Below are 23,526 nucleotides of genomic sequence, written 5' to 3' on the forward strand. Positions count from 1 at the left end.
ATTCATCTAAAAGTTCCATCATTAAGTTAGGGTTGATGTTTTTTACATAGGCAATAATACGTTTGGTGTTGTTCAGGGACTGAGGTATGTACATTTCAAACAACATCATTTTGTGATCAGAAATGGGAGAATCACTGCCAGTGAGATTAGAGGGAGTTACACCACAGGAACATACCATATCTAGTATATGCCCCTTGTTATGTGGGGAAATTGACATGTTGTTTAATGTCAAAACAGTCTAGTAGGGATAAGAAGTCCGTAGCAAAATTACATTCAGCGGAATCAACATGAATGTTAAAATCACCCAGCACTAATACATTTGATGACATAGCACAGACAGTGCTCAGTAATGATGAGAACTCAGAGAGAAATACAGTTTAAGGTTTTGGATAGATTACAGCAATGTAGAGAGGTTGAGGACCGCATTATTTTTAGGACAAGACATTCAAACGATGAGGGAGTTGGTATGGCAACAGCATTCATTTTGATATTACCGTGGTGTAAAACAACTACTACTCCTCCACGGCCAGAGGAGCGGGGTTTTTCAATGAATGAGTACCCTGCGGGAGTCGCCTCATTTAAATGAATAAATTCTTCAGGTTTCTGCCATGTCTCAGTTAAACACATTATGTCAACTTTTTGATCGGTGATGTAATCATTTAGCAGCGGTGCTTTGTTGTTCAACGACCGTAAGTTGAAAAGACCGAATTTAAAATAGCTATACTTAAAATCAATCTGTGCGGAAAGCAACGGGCGAAGTACACTGCAGTCCACCCCACGTTTGACAACATTGAGTCGCGCGGAGCGGGAGGTAGACCAGAGGGAGGGAATGTTCATTTTGCTGTAGGTAAAGTTCCGATGAGAGCCGCGGTGTAGATATTTCGGACGGGATACTATGTCCAAATCACTGCGTGCAAGCAAGTCAGGAGGAATTCTGGTCTTAGTCGGTTTTAAACGAAGAAGTTCCGTAACTGAGTATTGCAGTGCCCGGTTGGTAGTTATGGTAGCACTTAGGATGATCCAAAAAAATGGATTAGTCTACATTTTGGCTGCAGGGCGCGCTAAGAGATCACCGTAGAGCTCGGGAGCAGAACCCGTACCTCGTTCCCCGAAGAGCACTGAGACAGAACAACTCCAACCTATCACTACGCCCCAACCAGCAAGCAATGACAGTAGGAAAGCGGAGAACTTCACTCACCGAGCTGAGTGCTGGCGGCCCACAAACTCAACGAGATAGCTGTAGCTAGCGCATAAAGCGAGGCCAAAAGGGTTGCAGGAGACTAGGCGAGTGTCAGCTACAAGTGTCAGTCGGGGACACGGACAGGTACATTCGGAGCAGGTGATAGTAGCTGCAGGAGTAGTCAACCCGCGATCGGAAACAGCCAGACAGCGATCACAGAACTGGATTCCAGAGGGCGGGAGGCAGGCAAGAGAAGCAGTGGCCTCGCTAGTCAGCACGATGAAGGCCGGTGATCGGCAAACAGAGGTAGGGTGAACCGGCGGATGTGAGAGCGGGTTGGGTAGGATCCAAGTCAGAACTCACAGCGATGTAAGAAAAAAGTTAAAAAGTAAATAAATAAAATAAATAAATAAATAAATAAATAAAAATCAAACAGCAGTACAAAATAGATCGAGGATTGACGATAGTTTCTTGAATACTCAGAAAATAAAAAATAAAAATGCGCTGAAGACAGGTAGAAAGACAAACAGGTACAAGAGCAGGAGAGCAGCGGCAGCTAGCAGCGCCAGCGTTCACTCAACTGGAAATGAGTATAATTAAACCTGAAAATTATTCAACTTGTTATAGCATTGTAACACTGAGCTACTGTACACTAACATTACACTCTACAGCAGTCTCAAACTCTGGACATTACACCCACATAAAGACTGGCTTTGATTCCACATGTCTTAGCTTGAGTGTTAATTAATTGGAAATTTTCTTGGTAAACATAAATAAAATATAAATAAAAATGGTAAATATCTCAAAAATATTTGCACTACTGACAAGAAAAGCACAAGCAACTAGGTGAAGCTACGAGATAAAAAAGGTAGGTCTTGCTGAAAAACTGTAGGAAGAGTAGCGTACAGGATGTTGACTTGATGTGGAATAAGCTCAGCAAACTTGGGCTACAGCTGCGGGCAGGTGCCCAGAGCCGAGGAAGACGAAAAAAAAAGATTGTTAGGGGGTTCAAATGATAGATTAGCAAGCAGAGCAGAAGAGACAGAGGTGTCTGCGTGCGATAAGGAAAACCCCAGCAGAATAAGGCTATGGCAGCATAGCTAAGGGAAACAGTGGCAGGGGCCAACGCAGCCATGAGGGCAGGCTTGAGACAGTCATCACCAGACCATGACCGGTTCAGCTTAACACAGCACTACCATTGATGATCCAGTGACAGCACTAACCGCTCAGTCCACCAGAGACTCTATAGCTATGCCCGCCACCCACTCCTGCCCCTCAAATATAGGAGAGACTAAAAAGGTACGTTTTGAGCCTAGTTTTAAATAAGGTGATAGTGTCTGCGCCCCGAACATGGGCAGGTGACAGTCTTGTTTAATTCATTCTGTAACTTGACTGACTTAAAAGTAAACCTATCGCTGTTCAGATAACCAAATGCCTGCTGAACAAAATACTATACGTAAAGACAGCATCGGGTGGTCAGATATGCCAGCCAAGTTTCAGGTGGATGCTTGACAGATTGAGTTGAAAATGGCACCTGAACTGGCTAACAGTCTTAGCTTGAATATGAGCAGGGGAATTTCGGATTACAGAAACTCTTACATTGACAAAAGAGCCATAAAGATGCAATTATTGGGTATACCAAACCAAAAGTCACTGCAGAGTAAGTACATTACATATGGAATTTTTTTTTTTTGCAATCAAATTTTTTATTGATTTTGATATAACCATTAGCATCAGCAATACATCATCAACATGGTTTATGGTCTAAGTAGAGTAGAAAAAAAACTTTTTTTTTTCAAAACTTTTCTTCTACTCCACATAGATCATAAACCCTTGAATATAAAAACGACTAAATGAAATCTATGAGAAATGTAAACGCTATAGTGCTTTTTATCCAGAAAAACCGCAGTTCACTTGTAGGCTATTTGTTTTCAGGCCAGACTTGCCTGGTCCAATATGGCGGCGATGTTGACATACGATCTAAAGGCCAATGCGGCGGATATTTCTATGGTTTCACACTACCATTGTGCTGCTTGAATCATGTATCGCTATGTGTTTGTGCGTTTAACGTTAATACGGTGAGCTCATATAAATCATGTTTAGAACTAGGTGTATTGGAATTTCGTGTTATCTTTATGCTGGAATTTAGATCATGTTTGAAATGTTGGTAACATTACAAACTTGAGATATTAATCAGAGGAGTTCTTTCCGTGTGGTGTAGCATGCTTCCTGGTTGCGTCATCACGCTGGGGCAAGAGGACGCGGCGCAACTTCCTATAGGCTTTTGTAGTTTGTTGTAGTTTTTAGTTGCTGTCAGTTTGATTGGGACGATCTATTATTCCCGGGGTTGTGTAGTTCATGGTAAATAATGTGGTTTATGGTGTACCTGAAGTATTTCAATGAAGTGTATTGATTATCTAAATGTGTTAATTATTGATGGTATTTGTTATGGGTAATTTTAAGCTGTTGTACTTAAACTGTATTTAATTCTTGGTAATTGGTAGGGTCCAAGGGTGGAGAAGCTATTTATGTGCAGCTACCACCATCATTTGTGGTTGGTTGGTTGTTGGGTGCAGACTGGTCCAAGTCAGTGCAAAGTATTATTATTATTATTATTATTATTATTATTATTATTATTATTATTATTATTATTATTGAACCTTAAAAACGTAGATATATGTTACTTTCTTTTTGTTTTGCAAGTCTTTTTGTTTGTTTATTTTTATTATTGTTTCACTTTTGTTCACTGTAAATACTGGCATCCTTTTCTCCACCTGTCTAGAAGACAATAAATCTTCCTTTTGCGTCTTCATTTTTGGTCGACATCATTGGTTTTACACCGCCATACGGTCTGTCCTCCAACACTCCGGGCGCGACGTTTGCCTGCTTCTCTCTTTAGAGCCGGATGCAATGTGAGCGCGTTTTAGATGCTGTCATCGTTTTCAAGACACGTGACCGATGAAATGCATCGTGATTCATTGAAATGCATGTTGGGCAGGCGAAATGCATTATTCATTATTCGCCTTAGGTCTAAATAGGTTAAATACCCTCTGGGGCCTTGACTGGGTACGCATGTCCATCCTATCTGAAATCTCTTTGTTCCCTAATGACATCTGTTTTGTACACAAACAACCTATTCCCTTAATGTTGCCTGATACCATATGGCGTCGCTAATTGCAGAGAGGAGAAACACTCTGAACCCATCCGTCCCCCATTTTGAATCGGCGATGAGAAACTCTTTCCCTCACCCACCCACCTACACATAAAGGACAGAGGACAGGATCTATCTGGTCCTAAAAGCCTTACCTAATTTGGTTAACAAGAGTTAATCTCTTACTTCTCTAATTCCTTTCTGGAGGATGTAATATACCACAATAAGCACAACAGAAATTATTATATTCAAACCCCATGCATTGGGAAAATATTACCCACTCATACAAACTATGGAGCCAGCACTGCTATGGCTCCATTCAATATTGATAATACTTGAACCTTTACATCAGGTCCCAGTGACGATGACAGGGCTTGTCCTGATTCTCTGGGAGTGGTGCAAAGCACCCATCCCCCTACTGTGGAAAACTGCTCCTGGGAGAAAGCTACCTGTTTATGGCTGTCACTGATGACATACTGAACGTTGTGTTGTCCTCCTGGCAGAGCCCTATTATCGACAGGGACCCCTCCCCGGCCGTCACCCATGGTGCCATTTTATGGTGGCACACCTCCTGTCTGCGGGTGCAAACGTTCTCCCCGAGCAGTGCTTTGTCAAACAATTGGATACTTTCTAACACATGATGGAGCATAACAGACACAGCTTCTCCAGTATCCTGTGTAGCAGAAGCTAGATGGCGTGTAGTCTGGTTAGAAAAAAGTCCCCCCTTTGCCACCAACACCGTACCATCTGCCACCAAATTTTCAGCCCAGTCCCCGTTATTAGAATTTATAGCCATAGAAATTGGGCTTGCTGCTGACCCTGTGACCCCTCCTCATTCAGCAGCATCAGACACCAAGTGCCTGTGTTCTCTGTGTGCTGCAGGATTGTAACAGGCAGATAACTTTTGCAACATATCAGACACTTAACATCTGAATTGATTTTTCTACATGATCATATACAGAATCAACAAAGGGGAGTGTTGGACTGATACTCCTACTAGGGCTGGGAGGGGCTCTCCTTCGGGGACCAGACCAAACTTGGGGCCGGCATACAATTTCAGACGGGAGCCTGGCTTCCCTGGAGGAAAACATCTGATGGTCAGCTCTCCTTGTGACTGGATAGCGAATTTATGAATTGCTTCCATGGAGGGGCAGCCATCTTCCTACCGTCCTACCGTCCCACTTCAGTTTTCCCCATATATCTCATTGTAACTTAATGCAGTCTCCCAGCCCATACCAGTATCAACCCACACCCTTGAATTTTTCCACACTAATACACCAGTAACATTTCTCATAACAACATTGCAACAGGGGTGATGCAGCATTTTGTTATGTTTCTAATAACCACGTTTATGACAATAAGCAATACCACACATATCCTTGAGACACCAGAAAGATCCCCATCCAGTGTGATTGAAGTCGTGGTCCCACGTGCAAGTGCACTCGTCGTCACTAGTGCATACTCTGATGTCTGGAATCAGTGTGTCTTCAACACGGAGAATCAGCAAGCCCGTAGAATTAGAGCTCCCTAGGTCGCAACTTGTATACCCTTCTGTCCTGCTCCGTTGTCTGTTATTTCGTGGAGATGCACTTTTAGTGTTTGTAAGGTTTATAAGGCATTTTGAGAGGCTTATCTGCAGGTGGGAATCCTCTTCGCTGTTTTGCTAAGCGAGAACCGGAAAACTTGATAGTGGAGAATAGGAGCAGACGCATATGTCCCAGCAGGCTTTGCATATGAGAAAATGACAACAGTGTGAGAGAAATTAGGAGAAATGATGAAATTGCGTAGTTGAAACAATATGTTTTTAGTATAATGGGCATGTAGGTGAAGGTTGACATGATCACAGATTATAGTGCGATGTAAATGAAGTGACTATGAGCAAGCTTAGTTTCCTTATCGAACGGTATATATAACAGTCTGTACAAAGCATTGAATGTTAAAGTGGAGGGTTAAGTAACGTGTGAAACCTATTACACTGATATGCTTTGTCATGTTCGGTACTAGTAGTTATAATTATGAGTGAGTCATGAATTTAAATGTAATGTTTTAATGGGGAGTTGCAGAACGTACACACGTAGTAATTGTTTGTATGTGGCTAGATAGAGAACAGGGTGAGGTAACATGAATGTAGAAACATGGCGTTTGCTGATAAGAAGGTTTTGTACGGTAGCCAAGTGAAGAAATATAGTTAGTAGAAATGGCACAGTGGTGAACTGGTGTAACTGTTGAATAAAAGGAATACATTTGCCGTCATGAAATGCATATGGGTGGCCATGAGTGAGTTTTGGTAAAGCAAATATAAGCGTAAGAAAACGTTAGTGTAAAAGAGGAAATTATCTGCCTGAGGGCGAGGCGGGATTCAATCCTTCAACCGGAGGTTTACCAGTGTGTGACTTTGTTAGTGCAGCACCATGACATAGCTGTGCAATGCGTGAACTATTATTAGCAAACCTGTCTGTGTTTTTAAAGAACACAGGCCAGTAAGCACAGAAGAGCTCCCATTCAATCCATATGGCTCTGCAATATTGTAGCCGGTTAATAACTGAACGTGCAGACGGTATGTCATAATGCAGTGCATACGTTCGGTGAACGGCGGGAAGATATGGTGCAAAAGCAATAATTGAGAAGTAGTAGACAATTATTAGTGAGGGTAAAAGCAGGTTGAAGAAACATGTACCTAGCTGGGCTTGAACCTACAACCCCACATTCCCAAGACTGGGACCTTGCCCACTAGGCCACAGGCAGACTAGCTGTTTAAACTGGAAATGTTTCAGAGTAAAAAGGTATGGGTATTTTGCGTGTGTATGCGCATTTTTGATTGGGTCGTGGAGGTGAAGATTTGGCTGGTGTCGGTAAAATGTCCAATGGGGAGACATGTTGTTAGTTGGATAGGTGGCAGGAAAAATAAGAATGAGAAGAAGAAGAAGAAGAAGAAGAAAGAGAAGAAGAAGAAGGAGAAAACGCAAAATTCCCTTAGTTTGGGGCTTTATTGTGTGGACATGTGAAGTTGTTTATGAAATCTGTCTGTTGAAATGGGGTCAGAATGTACAGAATTTAATGTTTTTAAGGACTGAGTGTCTGTGGCTGTTGTGGTTATTTCTGTGGGGAACCCTGAAAAGTGCCAAACTCTCGGTGCTGTATAGGTATGGGGCATGCCCCCGCCAAGGCGTAACTTGGCGGGATGGCATACCTGCAATCCCAATTTCATAGCCTATCGTTGCGTCACATGCCTCTGCTATCGCATACAATTCTGCCACTTGTGCAGACTGTCCTGTTCGCTGCCCGTGTCTTATCAATGCCCCGTCCTGTGTGCACACTGCCCAACTCGTGTGTCGTTTCCTGTCAACATAAAAAGAAGATCCATCGACGTACAGGTCAAGTGCCTCTGCTATCGGTATTTCCATTACCTTAGATGTGTTACCTGGTTCTATTTCAACACAGCATTGATGAGGCTCACCCTTATCTGGTGATGCCAGCAGTGTGGTTGGATTCAACTTTGCCATTTTGGCTCAGCATGTCTGCCAGGTGTAAAGGTTCAGTTTATAAACAACAAAAGGGCTAGCAGATTAAGTGCACTTTACTTTCACACTCAGCCAAGTTTTCCTTTCTTATGTGGCCACCCTTATTGTCAGTGAATATGGGGATGTTGTTTTTGTGCACAGGCCTCTTTATATGTTTTACTCCAAAAAGGTGGTTTATTTTACTCCTGTTATTATCAGTTGTTGCCAGTTTATGCGGGCTTCGTGCCTTATCTATGACACAAGAGGACTAGGAAGAATGCAGCAAACTCCACGCTCTCAGAACCACATATATACACATACGCAGATCTGCACAACCATCACACACACACACACAATGGCCTTATGCCTGACGTCCAATCAGCTAATCTCAAATCAGCCTTCTCGAGAACAATGCTCATCAACGTGCCACAAGACACTTGATAGCACAAAAATTCTCCTCAACGTGCCACAAGGCACTTGATAGCACAAACCCAGGAATGACACCACTGTGTCACACTAGCTTTTCAAAACACAGTGATATTCACAACATGTCCTGTCCATGCTGTTCCTTTACAAAATGATTTAGGAGTCATCTCTAAAATTGGGTCAAGGATTATCGACACCTAGTGAGCGTGGCCAGTTTATTAAAAATGATACTCACCCTCGCGTTGATGCTCATTGATCCAATTCAGAAGATATTTCCAAATCCCGTCCTCATCCCCAAACTGTTAGGACCCAGCTTCGTCTCGTGGAATCAAAGTCAGGACGATGCAGGAAATCACTAAGACAACAAACACTTTACTGAAGAAAGTAAAAGTTTATTGTAATCATACTGGCCAGCGGGAATGTCACTGAAACACAACACAAGTTTGCGGTACAGCAACCCGCCCCACACTGGTCTTATGGTCTGGTTTAAATTCCCTCTGGGGCCTTGACTGGGTACGCATGTCCGTCCTATCTGCAAGGAATGTCTTTGTTCCCTAATGGCATCTGTTTTGTCCCTAAACAACCTATTCCCTTAATGTTGCCTGATACCATATGGCATCACTACTTGCAGAGAGGAGAAACATTCCGAACCCATCATCCCTCCTATCATAAACAAGTGTCAGAAGTTTAAGACCTTTAAAATTTGGGGAGAAATTCCAATCCAAATTTCATTTTTTTCTATTAATTTGTATTGGATTACATAGAAGGTTTGTAGTGGGATTATTCAAAAATGGTACAGTGAAATTTCACGAAAATGGGTAGGACATAGAGCAGGACCCCATCTGTTATGAACATGTGTCAAAACTTTGAGATCTTATAAATTTGGGGAGAAATGCCTATTTTAATTTTTTTCAATTAGCCACTATTGGATTACATAGTTTGGAGTGGGATTATTTGAAAACGCTTCAGGAATATTTCACCAAAATCAGGTCACTACTACTTCAGGACCTCTTCTGTCATAATTAAGTGTCCAAAGTTTGAGACCTTTAAATTTTGAGGAGAATTTGCCATGCCTTATGATAATTTTTCAGTAGGATTTTATTACTGCATTTGTTTATATAGACAGTTTGGAGTTTAATTTGCATACGGTGCAGTGATATTTCATCCACACCATTTCACATGTACATTAGTTCCTGTTCTCTCATACATACAGTATGTGATGCAATGGTGAGACCATTAGATTTTGAGGAGAAAACAAAATGCATGACACGTATCTGATCTTTCCATATTACAGCTTTAAAAAGACGTGAGAACAGGACATAATTAAAAAAAATAATTTCACATTGTTAAATTTCTCTCGAGCCGTAGCTCACTTTTAGAAGCACATTATAACCTTTGCAAACATGCAAGGAAGTCTGTGAAAACATTCAATCATATAACTCAACCAATTTACGGTGGACTGGAATTTTTGTATCGGGAGCTAACTTCAGTGTTGTTTTCTTGTAGTTCTCTTCATTTTTGGGAAAAGAAAAAAGTATATTGCTTTCCCTGCATCCAGAGAAGGGTCAATGCTTAGGCATTTTCAATTTAGCTTGCCTCACCTGCACAAAAGTGGCAAGAGCATTATTTACATAGGTCACTAGGCCAGCTAATGTTATCTAGTGTGATGTTAGCCTTTATTAATTGCAATTCTGTGAGGCCGTATGATGTAGCTAGCACATCTGTTTACTGTTGCTTGTTCAATGGAATGTTCAAAGTAAAGCTGATCGATTACAGTCTAGCCAGCTGACATCTTTATATTTAAAGCCAAGTTCACAGTAAAACACAAGCAGGTCGAATCGCAAAACTGATCATTCCAGGAAGCAACTGGTAGTTCAACATCCAAACTCCTCAAAAATCCCCATCTTCAACTGACTCCCATACAAATTTCTCACAATTTCCCCCCATACCTCCTTTTAAAATCCCCCATCTGTCATTGACCCAAACACATTTTTATTGTAATACTTCCCCAAATAATGTTTTTAATCTGCTACATTTAGGGGAATGTTCCCCAGTCTGGCAACCCAGTCATCAACCCTGCTACCCCGACAGCTGTATAGCTATCGATGCTAGGCATATGTATTAATAATTGCTCCTGTGCACAAATTGCTGAGCATAAGATATAGCTAGCAAGCGACAGTTTGTGACAGAGGAGTGACTGCGAGTAGGCTATTCACAGTAGTCTAGCTAGGTGTCCCTCTCTAACTAACACATACACATGAGTAAATAAACACATTATGTATTTATGTACTGTGTGTGACAGAAGACTTACTGAGTGTCGCAAGGCTATACGTATTCAGAATGGTCTAACTAGCCCTCGCTAACCAATATAAACGCATATTATCTAAGTATTTATTATGTGTGTATCAGAGCAATGGAGTTTAGGCTATATGTATTCATAATAGTCTAACAGCTAACATATTTTATCTTTATTTTAATTTTTTAATTTTTTGCATTTTTTTTTTGCGAGGGAACGCAATTATATTATAAACAATGTTCTCATCCACGTCTCTTCAGGGGCTACGTACGTACTAAAATATTTACATGGATATGTAAATACATATTTTGGGTTTGGCAGTGAATGGATCTGCTTCAGGTATTAGTGCACGCACCAGGGTGCATTATCCTCTCTAACAGGGAGTACTATACATCTCCCCTACTAAACAGGAGGAATACCAGTAAACCCCCCAGTATCTAGGAGCAGATCCAAACAGTAGGTGATGATGGGGTGGTGGAGGGTGAGTGCAGTTCTGAGCAGCAGCAGTGAAGCAGGCAAAAGCAGCGCAGGCAAGCAGCAGCACTGAGAGGTCTGATTGGTGGTTCCATTGGTGATGTGTGCCTGTGATTGGATGGGTAAGAGAAGAGTGTTGTGTGTATGCAACTGGATGATTGTGGAAACGCACGAATATGCGGTTAATGGAGCCAACCGATTGGTCAGCTGCGATTTTTGAGTTTCCTGACAGAACTTGCTTTGTGCATTCTGTGCGTACCACTCATTCATTTCTAACTCTGATGTGTGTACAAGAGAGAAACTATGCAAATGGTTTACTACACATTGTATAAAACAGATTCTTCTGGATAGAGCTGCTGTATAAAACAGATTCTTCTGGATAGAGCTGCTGTAAGAGGATGAGTTTAACTGGAAGCTCTGTCTCCATGTGCTGTGAGTTTGAGCTGCAGTAAGAGGATGAGTTTAACTGAAAGCTCTGTCTCCATGTTTTGTTCACAGGATCCAGCAGTCACTGAAGTCCAGCTCTTTCGAAGAGAAGAGTTCAGATAAATTATCTTATAAGATCTCAAAAAAGGTATGAGATCTTTTTTAATTGGTTATGTGTTTTCTTTGTGCAGTAAATCCATTTGAGTATATATAATGCCTATATAATTTAATGCAATGATAATGTTTACAAGTGCCTGACATTGCCCTTAACATTAATAACATATTGCACCTTTTTTATGTTGTTCATGACCATCTAAAGTGGAATATCATATGAACACAATAAACCAGCTTGTTGCTTAAACATTTAAAAAATGCAATAAAAAATGCTCTATTTTAATGATCTTAGCGCATGGTCTAAAGTGCATGGTACAAGTGCATTTAGGTTGTGTCCAAACCCACTTATACTCGTTTAACAGTGGATTATTTGAGCGCAATGTGAGGCACAAGGTTCCAATGGGCAGATCCTACTGTGTTAATTTATAGGTGTGTCCTGGGCATAAACATGTGATAAACCAATCAGCATATCATCTCACATTCCTTATAAAAGCCACCTGCACTTGCACCTTGGTGGATTGATAATATAATGGTGGATTTGAAAAGTCTTAGATAAAACAGATTTACCTCTGTCATAAAAGACCTGTTTCTGTGCGAGTCCATTAAAATTCGGAGATCTAAAAAACGACCATCATGCTCAGTGAATCCCGCAGAACATATTTGAAAATAAATCATAAAAAGGTGATTTAAAATGTGGAAATAAATGCAGTATTCGCTGGGCAATGTTGTGGATTTTTTAAATCAAATGAACCATTCTGTCTGCATAACAGGCTGTAGATGAAGCAGCTCTTCTGCCAGCTGATTCCTCCTCGCCCGTGCTGCTGGGGTATCTCGGTTCATTAATATGCATCAGCACATACAGTTCACCATCACGCCTTCTAAAGTCCTATAATGTGTCCTCATTTATGTCTGAGACACCCATGACTTTGGCAACGTTATGCAACACACAACACGCCACAAAGAATATTCAGGCCTTCTGAGGGCTGTATTGTAAAGTTCCACCTGACTTATGCGAACATCTGAAGTGCATTTTCATCATTCCAAACGTCCTCTCTATTGGGCTACAGTGCATAGTTTTGGGAGTTTTCGATTGAATGACTATTCACGCACTCTATTATATTATCGTCAGCCATGTCTTTAACGGATAGCCATTGTCCCCTAACAGCCACCCCTCCAGGAGTGGAATTCCCCCAGAAGACGGCAGGTATGACTGAGTTGGCCAATATAAAGTAGTCATGTCTTTATCCAGGATAATCTGCAAATACATGTGTAACCATACAAGTCACATCACAAAATGTCAATGTTACAGTTCACATGTATTATGACCTATTTATTTGTCATGTGTTCATTTATTATTGTGATGCAGCACACCTCTTCATGTGTTTATTTCTCACTGATACAGCACACCTCTTCATGTGTTTATTTCTCACTGATACAGCACACCTCTTCATGTGTTTATTTCACACTGATACAGCACACCTCTTCATATGTTTATTTCACACTGATACAGCACACCTCTTCATCTGTTTATTTCACACTGATACAGCACACCTCTACATGTGTTTATTTCACACTGATACAGCACACCTCTTCATGTGTTTATTTCACACTGATACAGCACACCTCTACATGTGTTTATTTCACACTCTGATGCAGCACACCTCTTCATCTGTTTATTTCAGTCTCTCCTGCACAATCTGAAGAAACTGAAGAAGAAGGAGTTGAAACAGTTTCAGAGCCATCTGAGTCAGGATTGCCCGGAATGCCTGAAAATTCTGTCTGAAGATCCTTCTATACTGGATAAGTTTATGAAGATCAATAAATTATTTGAGAGTCATCAAATTGCTGATTACCCAGGATGCATTGAGAGAGAACAGGAAGATTCTGAGGCTGTGTACACAGTTGAGAAGATGCTGGATACCTGTGGCAGTAAGAGGTCTCTGAAGATCACACTCCACATCCTGAGGAACATGAAGCGGAAGGATCTCACCGACTCACTGGAGAGAGATGAGCTCAGTAAGAGTTTTCTCTCATTGGTTCTGTGTTAGAATGCTGAAATGAATTTAGCAAGCAAATCTGACAGTGATTAATGTTCTGATTTATAGCATTCACACTTATGTATAGAAAACCAACATGTTCACAAAGCCATTTAAATAAAAATACAGCCTGGAGCAGTGATTGTGGGGACAGGCATATGAACTAGATGAAATGTCCCTGAAGGGGATTTAACACCAGGAGCGCCAGACCATTCCGCAGGATTGAAATCGCTTACGGCGCGGCCTGGGTCACATGACACATGAGACTTAAAACGGGAAATGTTTGAATTGTTTGCTAGATGGCGCTTATTAGACACGAGCTGATTGCCAGCCCATTGTCCAAATGAAATATTTATGAAATATAAAAGTTATGTTTTAGTTATGGCTTGGCATTCTAGCCAACACATTGTTACAAACTAAATGTGTTTAGAATTGATCGGCTAAACGCCAAATTTGAAGACCTTATGAAGTGAATGATTCATGAAAAGCTAACAATGAACAGATAGTAGGGAGGTCAAACCTGTTTGGCGATCTTTCTTCATGCATAACGTCAAAAATACTAAGGTATAATCAAATAACAACATATAAATTGCCATTTTGCCAGAATATAACTGTTGTTTCCTATAATACAATTTAAAAAATTACCCGCTTCCCTCTACATGTAATCACTGTCGTTGGAGGGAAAAGCATCATCACCTGTGCGACTTTTAGGGTCGAGTTTTCTGTTTTATAAAAATATATGTAAAAATATTGTTGTTCAAACCAGTTTTCCCGGTGACCTAGCCACCAGAAAACATGTACACTGGCGATTCGAAATCCAAATCCATGTCTCCTATTCATCGTAATTACAAAAAACACCCATTCGTAAAACTAAAATACTTTATACCACACTGTAGATAAGACCTTGGCAAAGAAATACATGTAAGGATCTTGTTGTTCAAACGAGTTTTCCCGGCGACTTAGCCACCAGAAATAATAGTTACAAAAACGGAATGTATGATAAAACAAAACCTCGCAACACTGGTGGTATTTTAACGGATGTTTTTCACGAATGTTCCGTTCATATTAGTTTGCACATAGCGCACATTCATTCTGTCACATTTCACTCAATGAAATGCAGTACATGCAAGTAAAAAATGGGACCGTTTTGGGGGAGGGGGGCCGTGCTTCCAGCGTCTTGAGCAATATGCAAATTATATTGTGACAATGGGTGCGTCTAATCTAATCAGCAGTGCCAATAACAACAGCATTCTCAGTTTCAGGTTGAAGTTCATAATAAAAATCATTCACTAAAAGATGAAGACAGAAAAATATGCTTTTATGCTCCCTACGAAACACAGCAGAAAAAGGGGGATTTCAAAACTGAATACAGTACAATATATCGCTTCCGTACACGCTTTCTTTTCAGTGACCGCTCTCGCTGCGGTGTGTTAGGGGCTTGTGGAATGCAGTGGCGTTAGGATGGTACGCCACAGAGTTTGGAAGCCTAGAGCCGCCTTTGCTGCCGTGTGACTTGCACGCAACTCCTTGGCCAACTCAAGAATAAATCTTCTAAATTGTTTTGTCCATGCACTGCATGTACAAAACATGGGCACTTACAGCAGCCAGATCTAAAATGTTGTAAAAAAAAAAAAGGCAACTGGCCAACGACGACTGCCCCCCTTGACCCAATACAGCTGTGCCATCTGGTCTAAAACATCCACTCCAATTTATGTTGCGTTATAATGGGCGATTGTTTCTGGCAGTTTTTTTGGATCACTGTCGATCGATACTATTTTGTGCATAGTGCTCAAGATGCATACATTTTTCTTGGGCTTGCCCTGATAAACAGTGAGTGCAGCGTGTTCAGCTCTCCAGATTGTGGTGGAAAATCTCTCTTTATTTTGTGCCTTCGCAGAAGGGGGCACTTCTCTCCTCTTTTTGTTCATGGTACCAACCAATGTAGTTTTTTTTTCCATATAGATTGTTCGCCAGGGCTATTGAGGTGAAGAAATTGTCTGAGGTTATATTTCTTCCTTTCCCAATGAAGGGTTCCACAAGGCGCATGACCACATTGTCAGCTAATTGTTCGCCAACAGGCCTCGTCTCACCTTTCCCAAGGGATGGGAAAGCGTTCAGCATATACTTGGTTTCAATGCCGCCACTGATGCCTTGTAAATACAGCAGTCCCAAGAAAGCTTTAAACTCAGTGACCGACGGGTCCCAATTTTCTGCCCCATCTCTGTGGGCCTCTGCCACAGTATACTTGACTCTGCTCCCACATCGGAATGTCAATCAGACATAGCAGACTGCTCAGCGGACTTTCAGTGTTCTCCTTGGCGCACCGTGTGGTCCCAGCCTTTTCCCGTAAGACATTGCATGATGGTGCCCTGCCCAGAGCATTACCAGCAGTCTGTTCAAACCAAACTGTTCCATCGTTTGCCCTTTCAAATGATAAACAAATGATAACGGAACGATTGCAGTATTTAAAATATTTTTAGAAGAAATATAAATAATGATAGAATTTATTCCTGGTTCTTTGACGTGGATCTTGCTTGGGCTGTCGATCTTATGATAGTGTAAGAAAACTGTTCATCACAATGGTGATGTGCTGAACATTAGAAACATTAGTGGTAGTGACCTGTTTCTCCGATTGGTAACTGTAAAAGTATTGCTGAAATTGGAATAGTAATTATGTGGACAATTAGTTTCATAAACTCCATAAACTTTATCAATGGTTGCGTGGGCATGGCAAAGTGCACAGACGCCTATATTTCCACAAAACGCATCCTGATTGTTTATACATGTGTTGTTGCATCTACGTAGACAGCGTGAATAGTCTTCTACCACAGTTTATAACTTTTTTTTTTTTTATGAAACAAGGTTCGGACCTATTATGACTTTTGTATCTTTGTTTGGGACATTTATTTTTTACTACTTAGTAAAAGGCCTACCTATGATAATAGCTTCAGCAAAACTACCAGCTATTCACGCACGATCGTTCACGCTCATCCATGGAATCGGCCCTCACCCCTCCCCCCCCCCCCCCAGCCCCAGAATACAGAATTCTTCAGCTGCCTTTAGCGAAACCAGAGCTGATAGTTTTTCTCTATGGCTCTGAGCCAAACTTTCAGCAGGTGTGAATGTTCCACTTCACAGAGGGGCATGACTTTGTTCCTATCCAGGACACCAGTGAAGGCGATTGGAGACTTCACTTCAATAGGCCTAACTTATATTTTCAAAACCTGCATTTTCAACTGTGAAAATAATATTTAGAAATTTCCATTTAATCTATGGGTAAGCAAATTTATTTATTGATATCAAATGAAAAAATAAGAAAAATCCATATAAAACATTAGTAAATGTTAATATTAGTAAACGTTAGTAAATGTTAATAGTAGATATAAAACATTAGTAAAAACAAGCGCAAATCCGCAATAAATGCGACCATGCATGCATCCACAGGAGGACACTTCTGTGGACCGACCGACCAACAGAGAGAGCTAGCCTAAAGAGCTGCTGATCGCCTCTATGCCGTGGAGTTTGTAAGCTTAGAGCTGCCTTTGCCATCATGTGACTTGACATTGCCAGCTTGGTCGATAGCACATTCCTCAAGACGCCGTCTCATTTTAATGCGCGCATGCATGAATGAATGTGTGCTTTCGTTTCTAAATAAGTGAAAACTTACACTCAGCATAAGTGAAGAATGCTCTCATGGAGCATTCACACGTGCCATGCTTCGCTAAAGCAGCTGAAGTTTTCTGTGTTCTCGGGTGGGGGAGGGGTGAGCGCTGAATGTCTTACCCATACAGTTCAGTGGTCTTACCCTTAGATTGACATGTGAATGTCCCACTTGAGAATGGTGCACTTATGCCACGGAGTGTGAATGGTTGATAGTTGATATCTCTCCAGGGAGAGATAAAATGTTCTATTAGTCCAGCAAATATTATTATTATTATTATTATTATTATTATTGTTATTATAATAAATATTATTATCAACTATAAAGTGTAATATTACTTATTGCTTTACTTAGCCGTAATTCGTTACGCTACAAAGTATACCTTGTATTACTTTTTGTTACGCAGCAATCTCTCTCTCTCTCTCTCTTGCTTATACTTTTTTAGTTTTTTCCATTTAGCTTATACTGTTTTATCCAGTCTCAACAGAATAATAGCATACACCACACAAACACATCACAAGACACTTCGCATTTGAGAAATCTTTTTTGATTGTATGTAATAGTGGTATTTATTTTTCTCCCAAGTAGCCGAAAAGTTAATACGATGTAAAAAAAAAAATCTCTGAAGTTACACATAATAGCAATATTTGTAATGTGTATGCTGTTTATTCTAAGAAACTGCAAAGCCCAGCCTAACCGGACATCGTGTCACCACTCACGTGCGACTCACTCACTGTGATGGATGCTTTTTTCCAAAACCTTTAGTCCCTGAAATGAATGTCCCCACCTTTCTGGTCCCTCAAGAGCAAAATGTGTCACAACTTCACATTTTTACCTCACAGGAAATAGGATATGATACAGCTATAATTTTGAGCATATTTTGAAAAGTATGTTCACTATAATCTGTAATTTGGCAAATGGTAAATTTACACAAGTCTCTATACGACTGGGCGCAAGGCTCAACAATATCAATGAGCGAGGCATGAAAGTCCACTGATAACAAGTGCACTAAATAAACGTGATCCCTCTGGGAAAAATCCATAGGAAATTTGCCAAGGGAACCTTTGGCAGAAGAAACGTCCGGGTTGGCCTACAAAAAGACGTCTTCACTGTAACACTCTATGAATAAACAAATTACTAGCCAAAACAACAGCTATTGCGGATTTTCACTTATTTTACTAATGTTTTAGATTTAGTTTTTGGGCGCACGGTGGTGCAGTGGGTAGCACCGTCGCCTCACAGCAAGAAGGTCGTGGGTTCGAATCTCGGCTTGGGGCCTTTGTTCGTGGAGTTTGCATGTTCTCCCCGTGTCCGCGTGGGTTTCCTCCGGGTACTCCGGTTTCCTCCCATGGTCCAAAGACATGCAAGTAGGCCAATTGGAGACTCTAAATTGCCCATTGGTATAAGTGCGTGAGTGAATGGTGTGTGTGCCCTGCAATAGATTGGAAGCCTGTCTAGGGTGTATTCCTGCCTCTCGCCCAATGCACACTGGGATAGGCTCCAACCCCCCCCGCGGCCCTGCTCAGGATAAGTGGGTATAGATAATGGATGGATGGAAAACCTCGCATTTGAAGACAGTTCAATTTTATTTTAACCCTTATTTCAAAATTTCCAGTTACATAATGACTGTAAAAAAATAAAAATAAAAAATAAAATAAAATGATTTCAGAACATAAGGGAAAGGCATAGGCATAAACAAATGATCACAAAATGAATATAAAAATATTTTTAAAGAGAACATAAAAAATAATATAATTTATTCTTCAAAATAAACATAAACTAATATTTCTAATAACAAAATTCAATAAATAAAATATTTGTATAAATAAAAATGCAACAGCGTGTCCACTGTGATGAAAAGTGAATCATTGCGCCTCCTGGTGTGGTGGAGGAGAACTGACTCGTTAGTCTGAAGATGGCCGAAATGTAACAACAGTGTTATAACACACTCGGAGGTGAAGTAAGGTGTTTTTATCATTTTCCATTAATTTGACATTCCTGCAATGCTGGAATGTAAAGAACAAATATCTAGGAAAAGTCAGTGAATGCAGATGCTGTAGCTTGTTAGTAACTAAATGAAAAAAATCCTAAACTCGGATATATCTCAGTGTCTCAGCGCTTCTAGTGTTAAAGCAGGAACCCTGTGCTCAAAAGCTGGTGATTAAAATACAGTCCCATCAGACAGACTGCCCTGAGTTTGTATCCAGGGCTAAAGAGCACTGAGGATAGCAATATTAGATTTTAAAATCACAGTGTGATATTTGAAGAAAGTATTTACCACACCAGTACGTCCACAATGTAAATCTGAGAAATGAAATGTAAATGGGCAATTGAAATGTTTATCATATTTTAAACATAATTATTTCTCATATTTCCTCTCTTCAGATGAATCCATAAAAAGAGCCCAGCAGGCACTGAAAACTCATCTGAAGAGGAAGTTTGAATGCATATTTGAAGGTTTAGCAAAACAGGACCACCCAACCCTCCTCAATGAGATCTATACAGAGCTCTACATCACAGAGGGGGGAGGTGGGGGGGTCAATAATGAACACGAGGTCAGACAGATTGAGACAGCATCCAAGAGACATACCACACAGGAGACTGCAATCCTCTGCAATGATATCTTTAAGCCTTTACCTGGACAAGAGAAACCCAGAACTGTGCTTACAAAGGGCATCGCTGGCATTGGGAAAACCGTCTCTGTGCAGAAGTTCATTCTGGACTGGGCAGAAGGAAAAGCCAATCAGGACGTTGATTTCATCTTCACCCTTCCTTTCCGAGATCTGAATTTGAAGAAGGAAAGAGCATTCAGTCTGATGCAACTTCTGCAGCACTACTTTCCACAGCTGAAAGAGATCAAAAGTGTTGAAGGTGATGAAGTCAAAGTTTTATTTATCTTTGATGGTCTGGATGAGTGTCGACTTCCTCTAAATTTCCGAAGCAATAAGAAGTGCTGTGATATAACAGAGTCATCATCAGTGGATGTGCTGCTGACCAACCTCATTAAGGGGAATCTGCTTCCCACTGCTCTCCTCTGGATCACCTCCCGACCAGCAGCAGCCAATCAGATCCCTCCTGAGTGTGTCCACCAGGTGACAGAGGTACGAGGGTTCAATGACCCACAGAAGGAGGAGTACTTCAGGAAGAGAATCAGAGATCAGAACCAGGCCAACAGAATTATCTCACACATAAAGTCATCCAGGAGTCTCTACATCATGTGTCACATACCAGTCTTCTGCTGCATTTCTGCTACTGTTCTGGAGGAAATTTTGGGTAAAACAGAGAGTGGAGATCTTCCCAAAACACTGACTGAAATGTACACACACTTCCTGCTCATTCAGACGAATGTGAAGAATCAGAAGTATCATGGCACTGATGAGACAGACCCAAAGAAGATGTCAGCATCAGATACAGAAATCATCCTGAAACTGGGGAAGCTGGCTTTTCGACAGCTGGAAAAGGGCAATCTGATATTCTATAAAAAGGACCTGAAAGAGAGTGGCATTGATGTTAATGAAGCTTCAGTGTATTCTGGGGTGTGCACAGAGATCTTTAAAGAGGAGTGTGGGTTGTATCAGGAGAAGGTCTACTGCTTTGTGCATCTGAGCATTCAGGAGTATCTGGCTGCCTTGTCTGTGTTTCATTCATGTGTAAATGAGAACAGAAATGTACTCAGAATCAAATCAAAACCTCACAGTGACAGAGTGGAGCTGTCTGAGTTACACAGGAGTGCAGTGGATCAGGCCTTAGAGAGTAAGAATGGACACCTGGACCTTTTCCTCCGATTCCTTCTTGGCCTCTCTCTGGACTCCGTTGAGACTTTCTTAAGACACAAAACAAATCTTGTTGTTACATTCTTTAAAAGACTGTTGACACAGAAAGACAAAAAGAGAGAAAGCAGATCAGAGAGCATTGAAAAAACAGTCCAGTACGTTAAGGAGAGGATCAGAGAGGAATCTTCGACAGAGAGGACCATCAATCTGTTCCACTGTCTCAATGAACTGAATGACAACTACCTAGTGCAGGAAATCCAGAATTCCCTGAGATCAGGAACACTTTCTGATAAAAAGCTGGAACCAGACCAGTGTTCAGCTCTGGCCTTTGTGTTACTGATGTCAGAGGAGATCCTGGATGAGTTTGACTTGAAGACCTACAACACATCAGCAGCAGGTCATCAGAGACTGCTACCAGTAATCAGGAGCTGCAGGAAGGCCAAGTGAGTATTATGTCATTAATAATGTAGATGATTGACAGCATAATTTCCCACTTTCTATTTCTAGTGAGAATAAAGATTTCCGGGCAAGAGAAAATTTGGTTAAAAAAAGATTTCAGAATCAAAAGTTTTAACTCGTGCCCTTATTTAATGTCTTATATCCAGAACATAAGCAGCATCAAATGCAAAATCTCAGCACTTACCATATATTTTATTTTATTTACTATTACTATTTACTGATTTAATACATTTACTAATTATTTTCAAAGATAGCAATTGTGAAATAAATAAGGAGTTAATTGATAGGCAGAGTAATCTGATGGATCAACCTTTGTCAGAACATACAATTCAAGCAGATTAAAATGAAGAGATGCTATATTTGTCGGTTTCTGTGCAGGGTAGATCATTTTTCCGTGCCTGCACCGGCTCAGTGGTTAGCATTCAGATTAGCCACTCGGCTAATCGTTATTTTTGGTTCCTGTGGGATGATTGTTCCCGCTCTAACATTCCTTGCATTCCTGCCGGATTACCACTGATCTGTTTCACCTGGTGGTTGCTCCCTTCTTCCACTGATTACCAGCCACACCTGTGGCTGGGTATTTAAAGCGTCAGTAGGCAGTGGAACGGTGCTTGAGTGTAACGTGTTTTGCTCTAGCCAGTTCCCTGTCGCTTTATCTGAGCAAGGTATAAGTATTTTAGGAACCAAGGAATTGCAACGAATTCAGACTTCAGTTTGTTTTTTTTGGGAAAAAGGTATTAGGACGGTATTTGTCCAGATTCTGAGGTTGGCGGTTTTTAGGGGTTATTGTCACCTTCGGGGCACAAATCTTTCCGCCCCTTACTAACCAGTTTTCCCCCTGGTTTTAGTTGGCCTCAGAACGTCTTCTGTTTGTTTGTGAAAAGACATTTTCTTTTTCTCAGCTTTGGTTTGAAGTCGTTTATTGTTCTTTATTTCTCGTTTCCCTGTTCCTTTATTTTTTATATACTCCTTCTTCCTCAGTTACCCGTTTAGGGGTTTATTATTCTTTATTTGGAATACGTCCCTTCTTATTTCGTCTCTCACGAGACTTAGTGGTTACTGGAGTGCCCTTCGGTAACTTATAGATCCCCTGTTTGGTCGCAGCTGGTCTTCACACTTCCCCTCCCTCACAATATTAAGTTACAGTATTAAGAAAAGGGGCCCTATTTTGGTGACAGCATAGGCACAAACACAGTTGGAATTGCTAGTGTCATATTTTTCAATATCACCATGGTTGTTAGTTTTATGGTCTGCGGTTAATCTGCTTGTGTCAACATGGGTTTGTTGGTGCAATCAGGGATGTGTCAATAGAAACTTTCACTATGTGATTTTGGTGTTGAATAATGCATTTGCAGTCAGTCCAACCCATACCAGGTTTTAACTTGTGCTATTTTGGCGTTATAACTGTGCCACACATAACAGAGACACATAACAGATATACAAGAAATATTTTGTTTATTTCAGTTTAACTGTTTTAAAGGAAAGTTGTATTCAGTTATGCAGTCCAATTCCGGCTAATAAGAATTTGTTCTTAATTACTTGCCTGGTGAAATAAAGGTGAAATAAAATGAAAATAAAATATTTAGGCAGTGGAGTTAATTGTGTAAGCTACTTGAATGAGAGAGTTGGGAGACTGGCTTTACACCCCTCAGATAGTGAGCTCCAAATGCACTGGAAACTTGTTTTAATCATGTCTTTGGCTGGGTTCTGTCAATGTCTGATTGTGTGGACTTTTGTAATGTAGAAAATGCATTTTAGAATTTTGGATAGATTGGGTGGTACTTATAGAAATACACAAGAGACAGACAGAAAGAAAACACACACACACACACACACACATACATGCAATATTTCTAACTGCTTGTTGTCCTTGGGAGGTCTGGTGCCTGGCCCTGCTGCAAGGCCTAGGAATTTAGTGTTGTACAGACTTCTAGTTATGCTAGAGAAAACTCTCCTCCCTTCAGTAGAGATGATCACAACACGCTTGCTCTTCAGCCATGGTAACATTAGCATTTGGCTGTGTTTCCTAA

General features: G+C 40.8%; 2 protein-coding genes across 2 annotated transcripts in view; both read left to right on the forward strand.

The window, feature by feature from the left end:
* Positions 1–23,526, forward strand: part of LOC118215092 — an 800,072-nt gene that overhangs the window by 530,634 nt on the left and 245,912 nt on the right. The gene's annotated exons all lie outside the window — the stretch shown is intronic.
* Positions 1–23,526, forward strand: part of LOC118215093 (NACHT, LRR and PYD domains-containing protein 3-like) — a 113,257-nt gene that overhangs the window by 17,847 nt on the left and 71,884 nt on the right. Inside the window, exons 8-12 of the mRNA XM_035395529.1 lie at positions 11,526–11,601; positions 12,733–12,771; positions 13,250–13,589; positions 19,668–21,109; positions 21,155–21,480. Coding sequence (XP_035251420.1) covers positions 11,526–11,601; positions 12,733–12,771; positions 13,250–13,589; positions 19,668–21,109; positions 21,155–21,480 — 2,223 coding nt within the window. The remainder of the gene's footprint in view (positions 1–11,525; positions 11,602–12,732; positions 12,772–13,249; positions 13,590–19,667; positions 21,110–21,154; positions 21,481–23,526) is intronic.

This window comes from Anguilla anguilla, chromosome 16 (genome assembly GCF_013347855.1).
Source record: "Anguilla anguilla isolate fAngAng1 chromosome 16, fAngAng1.pri, whole genome shotgun sequence".
Lineage (NCBI taxonomy): Eukaryota > Metazoa > Chordata > Actinopteri > Anguilliformes > Anguillidae > Anguilla > Anguilla anguilla.